This window comes from Lottia gigantea, assembly GCF_000327385.1.
Source record: "Lottia gigantea unplaced genomic scaffold LOTGIsca_29, whole genome shotgun sequence".
In the NCBI taxonomy this organism is placed as follows: Eukaryota; Metazoa; Mollusca; class Gastropoda; family Lottiidae; genus Lottia; species Lottia gigantea.
Genome location: NW_008708943.1, coordinates 1,650,106 through 1,664,729, shown reverse-complemented (window position 1 = coordinate 1,664,729; position 14,624 = coordinate 1,650,106). Strand labels below are relative to the sequence as shown.

At 35.9% G+C, this 14,624-nt stretch overlaps 4 protein-coding genes across 4 annotated transcripts; all 4 read right to left on the bottom strand.

The window, feature by feature from the left end:
* Window positions 1-2,150: 2,150 nt before the first annotated feature.
* On the bottom strand, window positions 2,151-5,156 carry LOTGIDRAFT_118461 (hypothetical protein; the record flags this gene model as incomplete). Its single annotated transcript, XM_009056861.1, has 5 exons — window positions 2,151-2,387; window positions 2,769-3,010; window positions 3,339-3,579; window positions 4,245-4,498; window positions 4,919-5,156. 5 exons carry the CDS (start codon window positions 5,154-5,156, stop codon window positions 2,151-2,153), a joined length of 1,212 nt encoding a protein of 403 aa, XP_009055109.1.
* Window positions 5,157-5,984: 828 nt separating this feature from the next.
* Window positions 5,985-7,779, bottom strand: LOTGIDRAFT_232506 (hypothetical protein; the record flags this gene model as incomplete). The annotated part of the gene is made up of 3 exons (XM_009056860.1): window positions 5,985-6,158; window positions 6,565-6,738; window positions 7,324-7,779. 3 exons carry the CDS (start codon window positions 7,777-7,779, stop codon window positions 6,033-6,035), a joined length of 756 nt encoding a protein of 251 aa, XP_009055108.1. The 3' UTR covers window positions 5,985-6,032.
* A 253-nt stretch (window positions 7,780-8,032) lies between these two features.
* On the bottom strand, window positions 8,033-11,130 carry LOTGIDRAFT_161481 (hypothetical protein; the record flags this gene model as incomplete). Its single annotated transcript, XM_009056859.1, has 5 exons — window positions 8,033-8,181; window positions 8,499-8,596; window positions 8,883-8,957; window positions 10,781-10,868; window positions 11,064-11,130. The coding sequence occupies 5 exons, from the start codon at window positions 11,128-11,130 to the stop codon at window positions 8,033-8,035; spliced, it is 477 nt and encodes a 158-aa protein (XP_009055107.1).
* A 1,660-nt stretch (window positions 11,131-12,790) lies between these two features.
* Window positions 12,791-14,554, bottom strand: LOTGIDRAFT_215760 (hypothetical protein). The gene is made up of 3 exons (XM_009056858.1): window positions 14,520-14,554; window positions 13,689-13,894; window positions 12,791-13,464 (listed from the first exon to the last, which is right to left on the bottom strand). Exons 2-3 carry the CDS (start codon window positions 13,863-13,865, stop codon window positions 13,282-13,284), a joined length of 360 nt encoding a protein of 119 aa, XP_009055106.1. The 5' UTR covers window positions 13,866-13,894; window positions 14,520-14,554; the 3' UTR covers window positions 12,791-13,281.
* Between the last annotated feature and the right edge of the window lie 70 nt (window positions 14,555-14,624).

The following is a 14,624-nucleotide window of genomic DNA, read 5'->3' as shown; positions in this document are numbered from 1 at the left end:
GGACAATGTATGTTCTCATTAAATAGGACAAATGAACGCATTGGGCACAATTTTGGTCGATTCCTGTCGACAGAAATAGGTTGTATCTAAATACAGTAAGATTTGAATGTTCAGTTTAGCAGCAAGAATCCTGTGCAATCCGTACTACCAGCAGTGTTCACAATGCAAGTCAGTCTGATCTATAATTGCTTATATACGCTATGATGGTAATGTTGCCTTTTTAAGAACCCTTATTGAATCCAAATATAAGACCTTGGGAGTTCAGTGAGGTATCGTGCAAGCTACCGTGTCATTAGCATCCAATAATTGCATTCAAATCCCATTTTGTGTACTATGTAGATTTGCGCTATTGGTAGGTTACTGAAAGAATCCAAGCAGTATAGATGAGGAATGTCCAGTCAGCTAAGTACAGAGTATAGAGTCAAGGTTATATAAGAAAGATAAAAGTCAAGGAAATAAACTCAGGAAATATAATCAATTATCCTCAAGTGTTTCCTTTGTTATGTTTGAAATACTTGAATTTTAATCATCATGGCCTATTGCCATACATCACGACCTTGAGGCAGGGTACTCGCTCCAGGTCAATGAGTTCAATAAGAACTGTCTTTATGTATCAGTTACTTAGAATCAATTGATAAAAAAGTGAAATTTTGAAATATTTAGATCACACTATGAAGTAAAAGATACGATATTTATGTAAATTTTCAAAAATTTGGAAAATCAAAGTAATCAGGAAACGAATTTTTGTTATGTTAATTTAATTCCGCTATATTGACTAGTGTTAAAATCTATGAATAATTTTTCAATAAAAGGCTATAAAACTCCGTACATTTTAGGTCAATGACTGAATGGATTATTATTTTAAAGATATGGCCATAACTTTAGCACCAAATGACATCCACCATATTTATAATGGCAACATCAACGTTATGCCAAGCACATTGGAGGCTTATATTGAATTTCATGAGAGTCTTTAAAAGTGACCAACTGGTGAACAGCAATGTGTATATTCTCGAGGTCCTATTTACCTAAAGGGGCTAGCCAACATCGGGATTTGATTTGGGTCTTGAATGTATGTAAATAGTCATCAGAAGTACTAAAAATCTACGAAATTCGCCCAATCCCTTCAAAGATATCCCAAACTGGGGATTTCAATTTTCTATATGTCGTTATTTAGTTCCAAAATGCGGATAAGTCTGGAAAAACGAATGACAAACTTGTCCCTTTAAATGTAAAAAGTTCTTATTATTGAATTTTTGTCACCAAACTACTGCAATAAAATTAATGGATTTTTCAACAAGGTATATAAACCAGCCGCGTTTAAAGTTATTTATAGTTTGTGCATAACTATCAATTAAAGAGCACTCTATTCTCACCCGAGGCAATGCATATTTATCAATTTAGTATAATTTTATGTAGGAAGTTGAATTTTTATTTGTCTGTCGCCGGCATAATTTTATTTGTTAAAATACAAGTCTGTATTGTACTATAATTTTAAAGCTGTGCACCGTTATTTTTTTTATCAAAAAATCAAAGCAATCGGATAAAAATGCAGATCAGCGTTTCGTGGCTGATCTACTCGTCATGACGACTTTCTATCCCATTTTCCCCAATTCTATTTGTTTTAACCAATCCAGTTTTTCAATTTTGTCATTTCTTCCTATTCATTATTGTGTAGGTTAATGCATACCAACTTTTAAAAGTGTGTGATTGGTGCGCATTTACGAGATGCTAGTTGATAAAAGTTCGACTGAACATGATATAAAGAGCACTTTCTTTTATCTGAAAACCACATCGAAGGAGTACCTAATCTTCTGTAGATATGACGATCGTTGAGAATCTACACCTAGCCCCGTTGATCGTCACAGAATAATCACAGTACATGACACAGATAAAGCTCTATGAGCACTCCGCTTCTCACTTCAGAAAGGAACTGACAGAAGAATACATGGATGAAGTCGAAGAAGCACCCCGATCCACACTCAACGTTTTCTCATCAAAGCGGACATCATGGCGTCCAAGAGGAATAGAAGAAGAAAATGATATTGTAACTAGTGACCAACATTAGAGGAGTTTCAACGCATTCTGGGCATAGTTAAAGGGAAGTAATGCGAACCATGAACAAGACCATCAACGTTTCATATAATTTATTAACCAATGATGTTAGCATCGGATTTTAACATGGACATAGTATTACTAAGACTACCGTTATTGGGTGCTGGGTTTATTCCCAATAATTCACAGATCAATGGATATATATCTACGCTCTCAATGGAAGTCAGTCGGTGATTCTCCTTGAAATTGGGCCCATGAGCCAAAAATATTGGTTTCATGGACATATATTCATTACTGTAACCGTGAGAACCATGGGGATGGTAGTGAGAGTACTTTTTTTTATCCTGAAAAAAAGAGTATATTTTTGTATCTTGGAACCTATAATAGTACCTCTGTAATTCAATGAATAAATATTGAGTGAACATTCTCATGAAGGGTTCTTGTCCTTATATCCATAAAGTGTTTTGTTCGAAAAACAAAAATTAAGCGTTTGGTTTTATCTCGATCCCACAGGTTGCTCATAATATATAGGACCAATTCCATTAAACGCTCAGTTTAAGTGGAAATGCATGAGCTACAGACGTCTGATTGGAAATGGCGCAAGTCGATGCTATCAGTTTCCAAAATAAACATACAAGGTTTAGAAAACCTCTTTACAATCTCTTTAATATGACCACCAAGTGCAACTACAGAAAAATCATTTATGATATTACCTTCATCAGTAACCAGCCTTCATCTGCCATGGCGATTATAGGAGGTATACGTCTGTTGTCCTTATAGTGGAATTTCTCGGGGATGTCTTCCTTTTTATATACCGTCATATGCATGTCTTGTTTTTGTTGTTCAAGAATCTGGTAAACCGTATCTATTTCACCGTCTTCTGGAATGATGTGAATGACTGGACCCTCTTTAGGTATCATTTTAATCAAAGTCTGGTTGACCCAGTCTCGCACGTCTATCAACTACAATGAAATTTTGAATCTTTTGAAATTAAACCGTAAATTTTGTCAAAAAGTGAACAATGAATTAGTGATACAAATGGACACTTGATTTGACACGGTACACCTCTCTGTCCAAGATATACGTTTCACCTTACTCATTGTAAATCCCTATAATGCCATTGTATGACACATGATATTTTCAATATATAATCTGGTTGCGGCCATATCTATAATCTTGACAGAAGCTAGACTCTTGTCGGGAGGTCGCAAGTAGGTATGGCCGCAGTCGGTATTATTATCTCTTTATGGTTTTTAGTCGGACCAAGAGAATTCAGATTATACTCACTCTTTTTGTGGTGTCAACAGTTGTCATACCATGATCACTTGTTAGGATAAGATTGACTGAATCGAACAGACCAGCAGCTTTTAGTTTCACCATCATATAACCTAACACGCTATCCATATATTTTACTTGCGCTTTCATCTCATCTGAATAGGGACCGTATACATGTCCAGTATGGTCAGGTTCATGGAAATACAAGGTTGCTAGTTTCACATCTTGATTTAAGAACCAATCTATGACCTGAAAGCATCGGGAAATAGACAAGTCTTGTTTTTTATTAGCTTTTGTTTTTAATATAAGCACTTCATTTAAGGTCTAAAGACGGACCTTTTAGAGTCCTTCTAAATAGATTTTTGATCTAACTCTGATTTAACTCTTCAAATTTCTACCCTCTCCAGCGCTGGCAGTTTGTGAGGGATTGGAATTTAATTGGTTAAAGCAGATGTCATCAGATTAGGTCAAAAGTTTATTTTGACGAATGGTTAACAGGCCCGTCTTTAGACCCTAACTGAAGTGGCTATCTCAAAAATAAAAGCTAACAAAAAACGGGACGAAAGTTGGTCTAATCATAGAACTGTAATATTATAGTTCTATGGTCTAATTTGCTATGCTATGTTACTTTACCAAGCTCAACCATAATTATGCTTCACTCTGTCCCATTAAAACATGCTGTTACATACTACAACTATGCAACGCACTGTCAGTTTAAGCCAAGCTGCTATCCACTACAACTATGCCATCACAACCCTGCGCCACTATAAGCAGTGCATCAACCATTTTTAGTATGCTTTGCTATATTGTTACTACATTCTCTGTTGCTGGGTTACGCTTTGCTTCTTTGCCCTGCCCATCGTCTTCGTCTTGTTAATTAAATTCGTCTCTTATGGTATGTTCATTTATCTTACCGTTTCAATTCTTTTTTCAAAAAGTACAGATTGGTTGTATAGTTTCCAGATGGCAGGTCGGACACCATGTATAGCAACTTCGCTACCGGGCCAGAAATAGGTTGCAGATTTAACAGATTGTTTAGTTGCAGTTATCCAGATTGGTTCTCCACCTTCCCACCATCTAGGTTCATGGTTCGCCATAGTGAAGTTTGCATCAAAGACCGGATCATACATTTCATTGGCAACGATACCATGGTTTTCCTCATACAGACCTAAAGTAAATATAAATCCAGTGGATTATCATAATGCTTTGGGGCACGAAGTCAAAGTAAAGAAAGATTTAAAACAATCAGAAACAGAGCAGAGCAGAAACAGAGCAGAAACATCTAACAGCAGAAACCCCCACGTCGCAGTTAAGGTTTTCAATAGTTCAAGCAATATGAATGGAGTCTTCTAATTGAAGTATTTGCCCCATCCTAAACCTGAATCAAGGAGAATCAAACCCTCCCTTCCAAGAAAACCAATACCATGCCAGAGAAGTAGTATTAGCATATGCTTGGATTATTTACTGTCGATAGATTTTTAATCACGCGGAGCCTTGTTTATCGTTTATTGGCCTTGGTAAGCAGGTAAGAGTCAAGGTCACTGTGATTTTGCCATGGAAATCTGAATTCCAAACATAAATATATCACCTGTTGCTATGGAGTAATGGCAAGGGAACGTTTCTGTTATGAAGGTGTTGTTAACGTATTTCACTTTCACGCCATGATCGGCCAAATAATCAAAATGTGGCGTATTCATCTTGTCAAGGTAATCCCAACGAAATCCATCCATTGAGACTAGTAAGACCTTGTCTACATATTTTTTCGGACTACCAGTAGCAACGGCCGTCACGAACAGTATGAGATGAGCAATTGATAGTTTTCCCATTTTTCCTAAATACAAGATAAAAAAACATGTGCTGATAAGTTACTTCTGTTAACTGATCAATAACTATATACATATATCCATCCAATGGCTTAACTAGATGAGTAGGGGCCCGTGAGCTGGAGTGGATTGTGGCCTCTCCACGGCCTTTTTTTTGAGAGAGATGCTCTTCTGGATATTTTCTGGGGGTGGGTCCCCCTTAAGTGGACTTTTTTCAAACGACCCCTATGATAGTTGAGCCACTACACAAGAGTCAATTGAAAACACACCATAGGACAGTACCATCACATACGTTTTATAATCTTGCACCAGTGAGCGATTTTAAAATGTCAGACCATTTAGAAATGATTTTGTATGTATCATATTCTTAACAAATATATTCAGAAACATTGGAGATATTATTCCGTTTGTGATTTATTCAATAACAATTTTTGAATAAGAACAGAACCGAGAATAAAAAAATAACGAACCTGTACACCCGGTCGATCCCTGATAAAACCACAGATAAGAACCTTCAGGTGAACAAGATCCGCTAAAAATATAGGTCTCTTATCGGTCATCAGTGAAATTATTATGTAAATTATAGAGGAAATCGATTCTTCGTTAGAGACACGATATAATGCCGTGTTGCAGATTAGGACAAGGGCATGCCTAGCCTAAATAAAGAATCAGCCAACCTACATAATTCAAAATTTAAAAATAAAGCCCATTGATCTGATGTTTAATCTTGTAATCAGGCATTGAAGAAATAAGTCGAAGTTGCCATCAAAATCTACCATAGAGTACACACAGTCTTATTTAAATATCACAGTAAAGGAACAAAATAATTGTAATATAATTTTAATCGGATTTAATAAATGTCCCTTTGGTTAACATTTTCTATTTATTGAGGATATAATGATGAGTATGAGAATGATTGGTTAGTTGAACATTATCCAATGTCTGTAGACACGGTCTGCATTCCACTAGGACAGTTCCACCAGGTTGAGGAATATCCGAAGAATTCTAAAAATAGAAAAAATGGATACACATGTAGTTGGTGTGATCTAAAGAAAGAAAAAAGAAAGCAGCAACCATTTGTACAACTCAGATTCACTTAGATCCTTCTCCTCTTTCACACTATGACCAAGATTAGACTCACGACCACCATTTGTTAGGCGTAACCAATTATACATTCCTTTGAATAATAAAAATAACCCTAAATATATTGGCAGCCTAACACGAACGTTTATTTATTCTGTTTGTCAAGTTTCTTGCTATTTCAGACGGTTCTCGCTATATATTTCTTGATTTTGAATATCTGCTTGTTGATAGCTTCAACTCCACATTTGAATTAAACCATTGTAGAAATATCAGATAATTGTTTTGAAAGTGTTGATAAATGAATGAACTAAACGTTTCAACATCTTACCTGTATATTAAATCGTTTAAAATTCTGTATTTGTATTGAATTTGGTTTGTGATCATCCTTCGATATAACACTACAAAACTCTTTCAGTTTTCTTTCGAGGCTGCATAATTGACTGTCAGTGACTTCTTCGTCCCAAGCGACCGGGACGCTACCAAATTCACAAACGTCGACCAACTTGAAACATAGATACATCAGACAATAGAATACCAATTCATCATATAGATCAAAGTCTAACAAAAATCTCACGAGCAGAGACTCGCGCTGGAAATTTATGAATGAAAACCATGATCACTTCCGGTTAACCTTCTATTCGAAGTGACGTAACTTTTACAAATAACTGATTCGATATTCCATCTGGCTGAAGCTTCGCCACAAAGGAATGGGCTTCACCTTAATATTGATTTGACGATTGTTATCCCATGATGTACTATTTTTGCTTAAAGTAGCCCAATAAATCATGAGGACCGAGAGCTGCTCGTTGGATTTAAGCCGTACATGTGAACATAACAAGAGTCCAATTTACATTTATCCGATCGTGGTGAAGAGTTAAAATGCAATTCGATATATGTAACGTTATCCGCCATATTTTCTTTAAAAAAAAACTAAATTAAATGTGATGGAGTTTTACATCTCAGTTTTCTGCACCTGATTGGGCTAATGAAGATCAGTCGCGTTCAACTTGAGAATTTCACATTGTGGGAATGGTCTGAATTCAAAATTTTACGTTAAAAGCAATGGTTATATAATAAAAGCTCTTACATCTTCAGTGTCTTCACCAGAGTCTTGAATTTGCTTCAGTCTCCTCACAAAATTCTCTTTTGCCAGTAAAGCTCTCGTTTCTTTTGCTCTCATCTCTAATTTTGATTCTTGTAGGTAACTGAGTTTTGTGGATATATTTTGAATCTTGTCAAAAGTTCGATGCGACAACGGATTAAACATCGATTGCCCCGTTTGGGTTATTCCAGCCGATGAACAATGTGAAGATTCTGGTACTCCTCCTAAATCACTCTTCGACCTTAATAACGTCCTTGACCTCGAAATTACAGATCTATTCATTTCCGGGTCCATATCTGTACCTGATGCAGTAACTGGTCGACCGAGGAGCTTCTGTTGTGCAAATACATTGTTCTTTATTTGAGACACGCTTCTCGGAAGACGACCTTTGGGACACAATATGTCATCAAACCTCTTTAACGTCCGATTCGTGTTGCGCATTATCTGCTTATTCTTCACGAACGACCTGTACCTATAAAAAATCGAGTCTACTGTGTATGGGGAGGATAATGCCGACTGATTGTTCAAGAAAAGTGTAACTAAACGTTTCTGGTCTTTTTCTTTGATTTGACTTTGATCAAAACGAGCACCTGCTTCTCTCAACAAATTCTTTTCATTATAAACTTTATTGACAGGTCTGCGTTTTAATTTCTCACAAAGTATTTTGAATAATGGAATGGTGTCACCATGTGCTTCACTTCGAGCTGAAAGTTTCTGTGAAACCAACTTTTCCAACAAATATTCTGTCGCAGTTCTTATAACTCAGAAAAAATGTTTCTGTTTTCGATGAGGCTGATACTGAGGCAATGTTTGTTGGAAGTTCACAAATCAGTTCCACATCTCCTGGAATTATACCATGTCAACATTTAAAGGGGTTGTAAAAATTCAGAAAACCTACTTACAATCCCTTTAACTCAATGTGCAATTCATTGGCTTCAATAGTGTAGTCAATTACTATTTTAATTTATTCATTGGATCAATGTATTACAAATTAACTTTCTTTAACATAATTAGTGCTTTAGACCATATTTGGTAACATGAGGTTCTACAAAACGTGCGATCAGAACCACCAATTTCATGTCATTCTGAATTAGAAGACATGACATGGTCTGAAATAATTAATGAGAGTGATTTGAAAGATGGTGATATTATCTTCTTACCTATGATTTGTCCAGGACCTAATACACAAACATCAGTATTTCCTTTTATTGTTTTCTCAATAACACCATTTTTCCACTCAAATCGGTGTTGGCGACCTCTATATATAAGAAAAGTGAAATTAAAATGCTGAATGGATATTACGTTGCCTGTTATCAAGATTTAGAAGTTGAGATATATCATGCACACTATGTAAAAGCAACATTTCCATCGGAATAGCAGTCTACAATGCTTCCCATATTAATTCCAAAAAGTACCAAGTCTGACTGAATTATAAGGCTGGGAATACATCCAGGCTTCGGAGAGAAGCAGATGTAGCGGCATGCAATTCTTTGGTTGATTTTGGAAAGCTGTCTAATGGACAATAAAGCCATAGCATTTCTTACCGCTTAACATCATTCATCAGCTTAGGATATTGAAGATGGTGACGTTGAGGTTCTACAGTAACAATTGCTTGACCTCTGAAAAAATAATGACATGTATCGAGTTTAATAATTCAATACCACATTCCTGGCGATGAGCATTTGGTAACAGAATCTACTAAATCTGTCCTTTAGATTCATGGTGCTGAGCCTTAAATATACTGATGGAGCAATGAATAAATCTGAATGGTCGGGATCACTTACTCACTTACTTTAACGAAATACCATGAATAATAGACGAAATTGTCTTATCCAATGTTGTTTCAATAGCAACTTACATTGAAATATCATCAACAGAAGCTTAAGGGTCTCTTGTTGTCCGATAAGGTATCCCGTTGTCATTTCCAGGGAGCCCAAAGGTTCGGCTGAAAAGCTTGGGAGATTGCTTACGATGGTATCTCAAAAATGTATTTTTGACAACTTTACATTCAAAATGATCTGGAAAAAACGCCTTACCCTAATATGAAATGAATTCCTTCCACTGGCCGACCTTGACACACTATTGGCTGTCCAAACCCGAAGCTAACTTTCTGAAGACACATTTCAAGTAATCGTTTGAAGCGTGAATTCCATTTGCTGAACCAAGGATGCTCCTTAATGAAGTTGTATCTTTCTCTAAATTCTGTCTCTTGTTGGCACTAAGAAAAGCAATTGAATGTTGGAAAATGAATAAATCTTTCGTTCTGTACAGTTATGCATTTTCTTTGCCTCTGCACAATATTCACAAATTCAATGAACTGTTTCCATCAAATCGGTAACACAAAGAGTGTAGGTTCAGATGACTTTAATGGCATCTTGAAAACAACAGAAGACAAATGGGGTTTTTCAGACCGCTATGTATTATTTGTTTATTTGATGCATGTCTATTGTACTTCATTTTTCTGTTTGTGTGCCTTTTTCCCAGCTCTCTAATAATGTGTTTACCTTTAATGATCGGCTGAATAAATCACTTGATATCACTAATAAATGACAAACATTATCTGCAACAATAGTGGCATTTCTAACATTCCGTTTACTCATGAGAGCTATCTCACCAAAACTACTACCATTTTCTAAAATTGGAAATATTTTGAGTACAAGAAGTAGTTTATTCTGCGTAAAACCGAGTGATAAAATCCGTTCAAGCAAGACAATTTCGTACAGAGAATGTAAAATCGGGAAATAGTTGAATGGTAGTGAACACCACCAAAGAGAAGTACCACCAAGTGTTTCGAAAAGAGTAAGCATGGTCTGCGTTGCATGATGACACAAGCAGGCCTTTGACGTTGGCCAGATTATAGTTATGGCAGTATTCACTAAACTGCCTTTAGAACTTAAAATAAAACAACAAAGATTATACATCCGTTACCAAACGATGTCATATATTTTCCAAATTGTGTTCTGTCTACTGTCTCAAAGTTTTCATGTCCTGTTCCAGAAACTTTAGAGGATACCATTTGTCCTCTTGGTGTCATCGAGGCACCATTAATATAAAGCAGCTGTCGCTCAATAGATATATCTTCATAGGCATCTGTATACACTGACGCTTTCCCATTTATTAGAATGTAGAAGCTGCAAAACAATATACTTCTGTAATTGCACCAAAAGATCTATATACCGGTACCGTGAAAGCTCTGCTAGCTCTACGCAACAGATTCAGCTTTAACAGAAACTCCCAAGTATTACCGAATGTAAGTGCACATTTATGAATGCATTTATAATACATTAGCAACTGTTTTTACATTTGTAATTGATGTTGTGTTTTAAATCATATATGAGACACTATTTTAATACAATTCATAAAAATGGATTTACGACCTTCTTTTGAAATTGTAAAATGTTTGTACAATTATGTCTAGAAATTTTTACAGATTTTTACAAACCTTTCTCCAACTTCTCCTTGTCGAATGATAATTTCATCCTTAGAAACCTTTTTGTATCCACAGTTTTTAATAATGTCATAGAGAACCTCTGAAATTTTGATAAAGAAACTGTCATCAAATCCGTCCGCACGTTGTTTGTAATTAATGCTGAAAAGAATCGGGCATCAGAAACTGGAGATTTGCACATACTACTACTACTAAAAATTCGAATTTTTTTTGTGACCCCCAGTTTGTCGGACCCTTTTAAGGATACTATACATGGAAATATACGGTACTTACTTACCCTTTGATAACTTGTACAGCAGATGACTACGCCTTCGTAACCAGTAAGCGACGGAATCAATATCCATTTCGGATCGATTGGATGGATCCCGGCTTATTAGGCTGATTAAGGCATCCTCTGTAACGGAACTGTTCATTTTCTTCTGTGTTATTTTAGTTTCAAAATTAACAGAATGGCTTAACGGTACTAAATGGTCGTTTATAGTCAACATACCACATTTCCAAACAGTACTATATGCTATAGCTTTAAAACATCCACAAAACTAAACCATGTAAACGCATTTGATCAAATCCAAATAAAAGTCTTCGTTCGCCACATATGAAGAACATGAACCGAAGAATATTGGAAAGCAAAGAATGTTTTAGTCCAAAAGTCTACCGTCCGAGGATTCAAACAAAGCTTATAGTGTCGCCAAAGTTAATAAAGTTCAATAATGAAGAGATCGTATTGGTAATTTATTTGTTGTTGAAAAGGAACTGTATATTAAAATGTGAAAAAAGGAGAGTAAGTAAAGAGAAGGGGTTATGGTTATTGAATGGGTTTGATCAGTAATTGAAAAGGTTGACGATATCGAGTATTCAAACCATTCACTGTGTTCAAGTGGGTTTTATTAAGAACATTGTTAGCTTTAACAATAACTGTTATTAGGCAAATTGAGGGTTGATTTTTAGTTTTTAGAGATTTAGGGGGATAGAAATACGAACTACCGTGGCCATCTCGCTTTATTTGAAGTTGTTCTGTTACCATATGGGGTATGATCTGCTAGCAGTTTTCTGTAACCAGATGGGGGGTAGACGTGTGACAGTTTCCTGTTACCAGATTGGGGGATAGACTGCTGGCAGTTTTCTATAAACAGATTGGGAGATAGACTGTTGGCAGTTTTCTGTAACCAGATTGGCAGATAAGACTGTTGGCGGTTTTCTGTAACCAGATAAGGAGATAAGACTGCTGGCGGTTTTCTGTAACCAGATTGAGAGATACTTGCCGGTTATCTGTAACTAGATTTGGAGATAGACTGTTCGCGGTTTTCTGTAACCAGATTGGGAGATAGACTGCTGGCGGTTTTCTGTAACCAGATTAGGATAGACTGCTGGCATTACAGATTCCAGACGGGAAAAGTTTAAAATCACTGAAGACGGGAATTACACCCGCTTAGACACCATTAACTTCTTGTTGTAGTTCTTAATCTAAAACAGACTAATTGATTAACCCCGAAGTCAGAATGATTAACACTATAGATGTTTATCTTTTCAGAACCTATTCATACTCTCTTCTTTCAGAACTGGTTACAAGAAAACTTTCATATTATAGACTTTTGTTTATTGTAGATTACTCGTGGTTGTTTATTTTTTAACTTAATACTAACTATGCTAACTTCACCTTATCTTGTATTGAACATTTATCTCTTTATTTGTGACCTTGGCCAGTGCTTTACTTAGAAGTTTTTAGGAACTTCTTCACTCTTAACACTGAGGTCAGAGTTCAGAATAATAGTTTTTTTAATTGCCACCTAAACCCTAATGGTATCTAACCAAAACCATGGATTTCGACAACCCTCAAAAAGCTATCAGATCAATATGGCGGCACCAGTTATTCGAGACTGGGGTTACAAGTTGGGAGCATACTGACTGCGGCGCGACAACTGTCACTCGTGGTTGTGGAAACACCATAGAAACAAGCATACAATGGAGCGGCTGAGAGGGTTCTCTACCAAGAAAATTGAAACTAGAAATGATTTAGTGTATTCTGTCTGACACATATTTTGAGGCAAAAGCATATATAAATTATATCTTTTAAATTTGTTTGAAATGAAGTGGGTGTACAATGGATTTAGTATGTACGTATGTGGCCTACATATAACTTAGTGCTAGTTAGTCTTTTTTTCTCTGAAAAACTTCTTACACCCAGTCAAAATGGTCATGCTGCACCCCTCATTACTAATTTGACTTTTTGCCAAGTCGGACATTTCCAAAATTCTGACTGATTCTAAGTCTGAAACTTTCAAAAATCTTTAAAATGTCACTACTTTCAAATCCTTGACTCTCCATAAACCTGATGTCACTGTGTAATTGGGTTTGTCAGCCCTCCAACCCTTTTGTAGATTCCACATATTCACTGTTTAGTTGGCATAATTTCTTTCTTAATGAGGTTGTTTCAAAACTAACTGTTATCACATCTGATTGCCTCCAAATCTGATTTTTTAAATATCTAAAGATTCTCATGATTTATCATCAACACTGAAAGGATCTGCCCGTGGTTTTTGTGTTTCTTGTAATAATTCATTTAATTGTCCAATTTGTTCTTCATTAAAGCAATTTAATAACTCGGATGATAAGTTCTGTCCAACTGTCACATTTGCCCTTCTCCTTCCAATCTGTTTAGCCAAGGTCATGTAATATTTCTGAAATAAAAAAACAATGATATGAAGAGTTCACAAAATTTGTTAAGTTTATTACAATAGGATAAAACAATAGGGCTATAATAAATTAAAAACCATTCAATAAAGTATAAACAAAAAAGACTGGCCTATAAGACAAATGCTTCATGACAAAATTTGGTGACAAGTGTTGCTGTATATAAAATACAATTAGTTATTTTAACCATTGAAAGGTAGAAAATGCTTACAGTCCATTCCTGCATAAAAATGTCTGCTTCAGCACTTGAGGCATTTTGATGTTGTCTGAATTCTTCTTTAACATATTGATCACCTAGAGCCTTCATTTCTAGTGGTAGACCCCGATGTATCTTAAGAATGGCCTTATACAGGGCTCGAACCTTTAACACTTGTGTTACACCCGACATCTGTCAATATTCAGCATTGGTTCTCTTTTCTACAAATAAGCCAATATCAATATATGAGTTTCTGGATCAATCCAGAGGGCTAATAGGTTACAGAGTAAAGCAAGATGTTGACCAATGTATTTCAATCCAGAGGAAGATCAATGAGTCACTGGTAACTTGGTCAATGCCAAGGTGACCCATGAGTTACTGGGTCATTCCAGACAGGGAATTATTGGGTAAACACAGAGAATGGACAATGTAAAGGATTTCTGGATCAATCCAGAGATAATTAGTTATTGGGTCAATCTAAAGAACAATCAATTGGTTATTGAGTCAATCTAGAGTACAACCAATTGGTTACTGAGTCAATCTAGAGTACAACCAATTGGTTACTGAGTCAATCTAGGACTACTGCAGTACAACCAATTGGTTACTGAGTCAATCTACAGTACAACCAATCGGTTACTGAGTCAATCTAGAGTACAACTAATTGGTTACTGAGTCAATCTAGAATACACCCAATGGCCAATCGGTTACTGAGCCAATATAGAGTGCAACCAATTAGTTACTGGGTCAATCCAGAAGGCAACCAATTAGTTACAGGGTCAATCCAGAAGGCAACAGTCAAACGATGAGTTATTGAATCAAGCAAGAGAAACCTATACTGTTACTTACATGTATTAGCTTTTATAACCAATGTTATGATTTTGGTTATCCAGTCTTAAAAATCAAACAGTAAAAAGTCTGGGTCATCGAGAAATATTTTCTTGATGATGACAA

Bases quoted from the DNA above. Each gene is read 5' to 3' on its own strand.
- LOTGIDRAFT_215760 (XM_009056858.1), bottom strand. From the start codon at position 13,865: ATGTCGGGTGTAACACAAGTGTTAAAGGTTCGAGCCCTGTATAAGGCC. The intron at 13,465-13,688 runs GTAAGCATTTTC...TTTTTATTTCAG, and splicing joins TTTTTATGCAGGAATGGACT to AAATATTACATGACCTTGGC.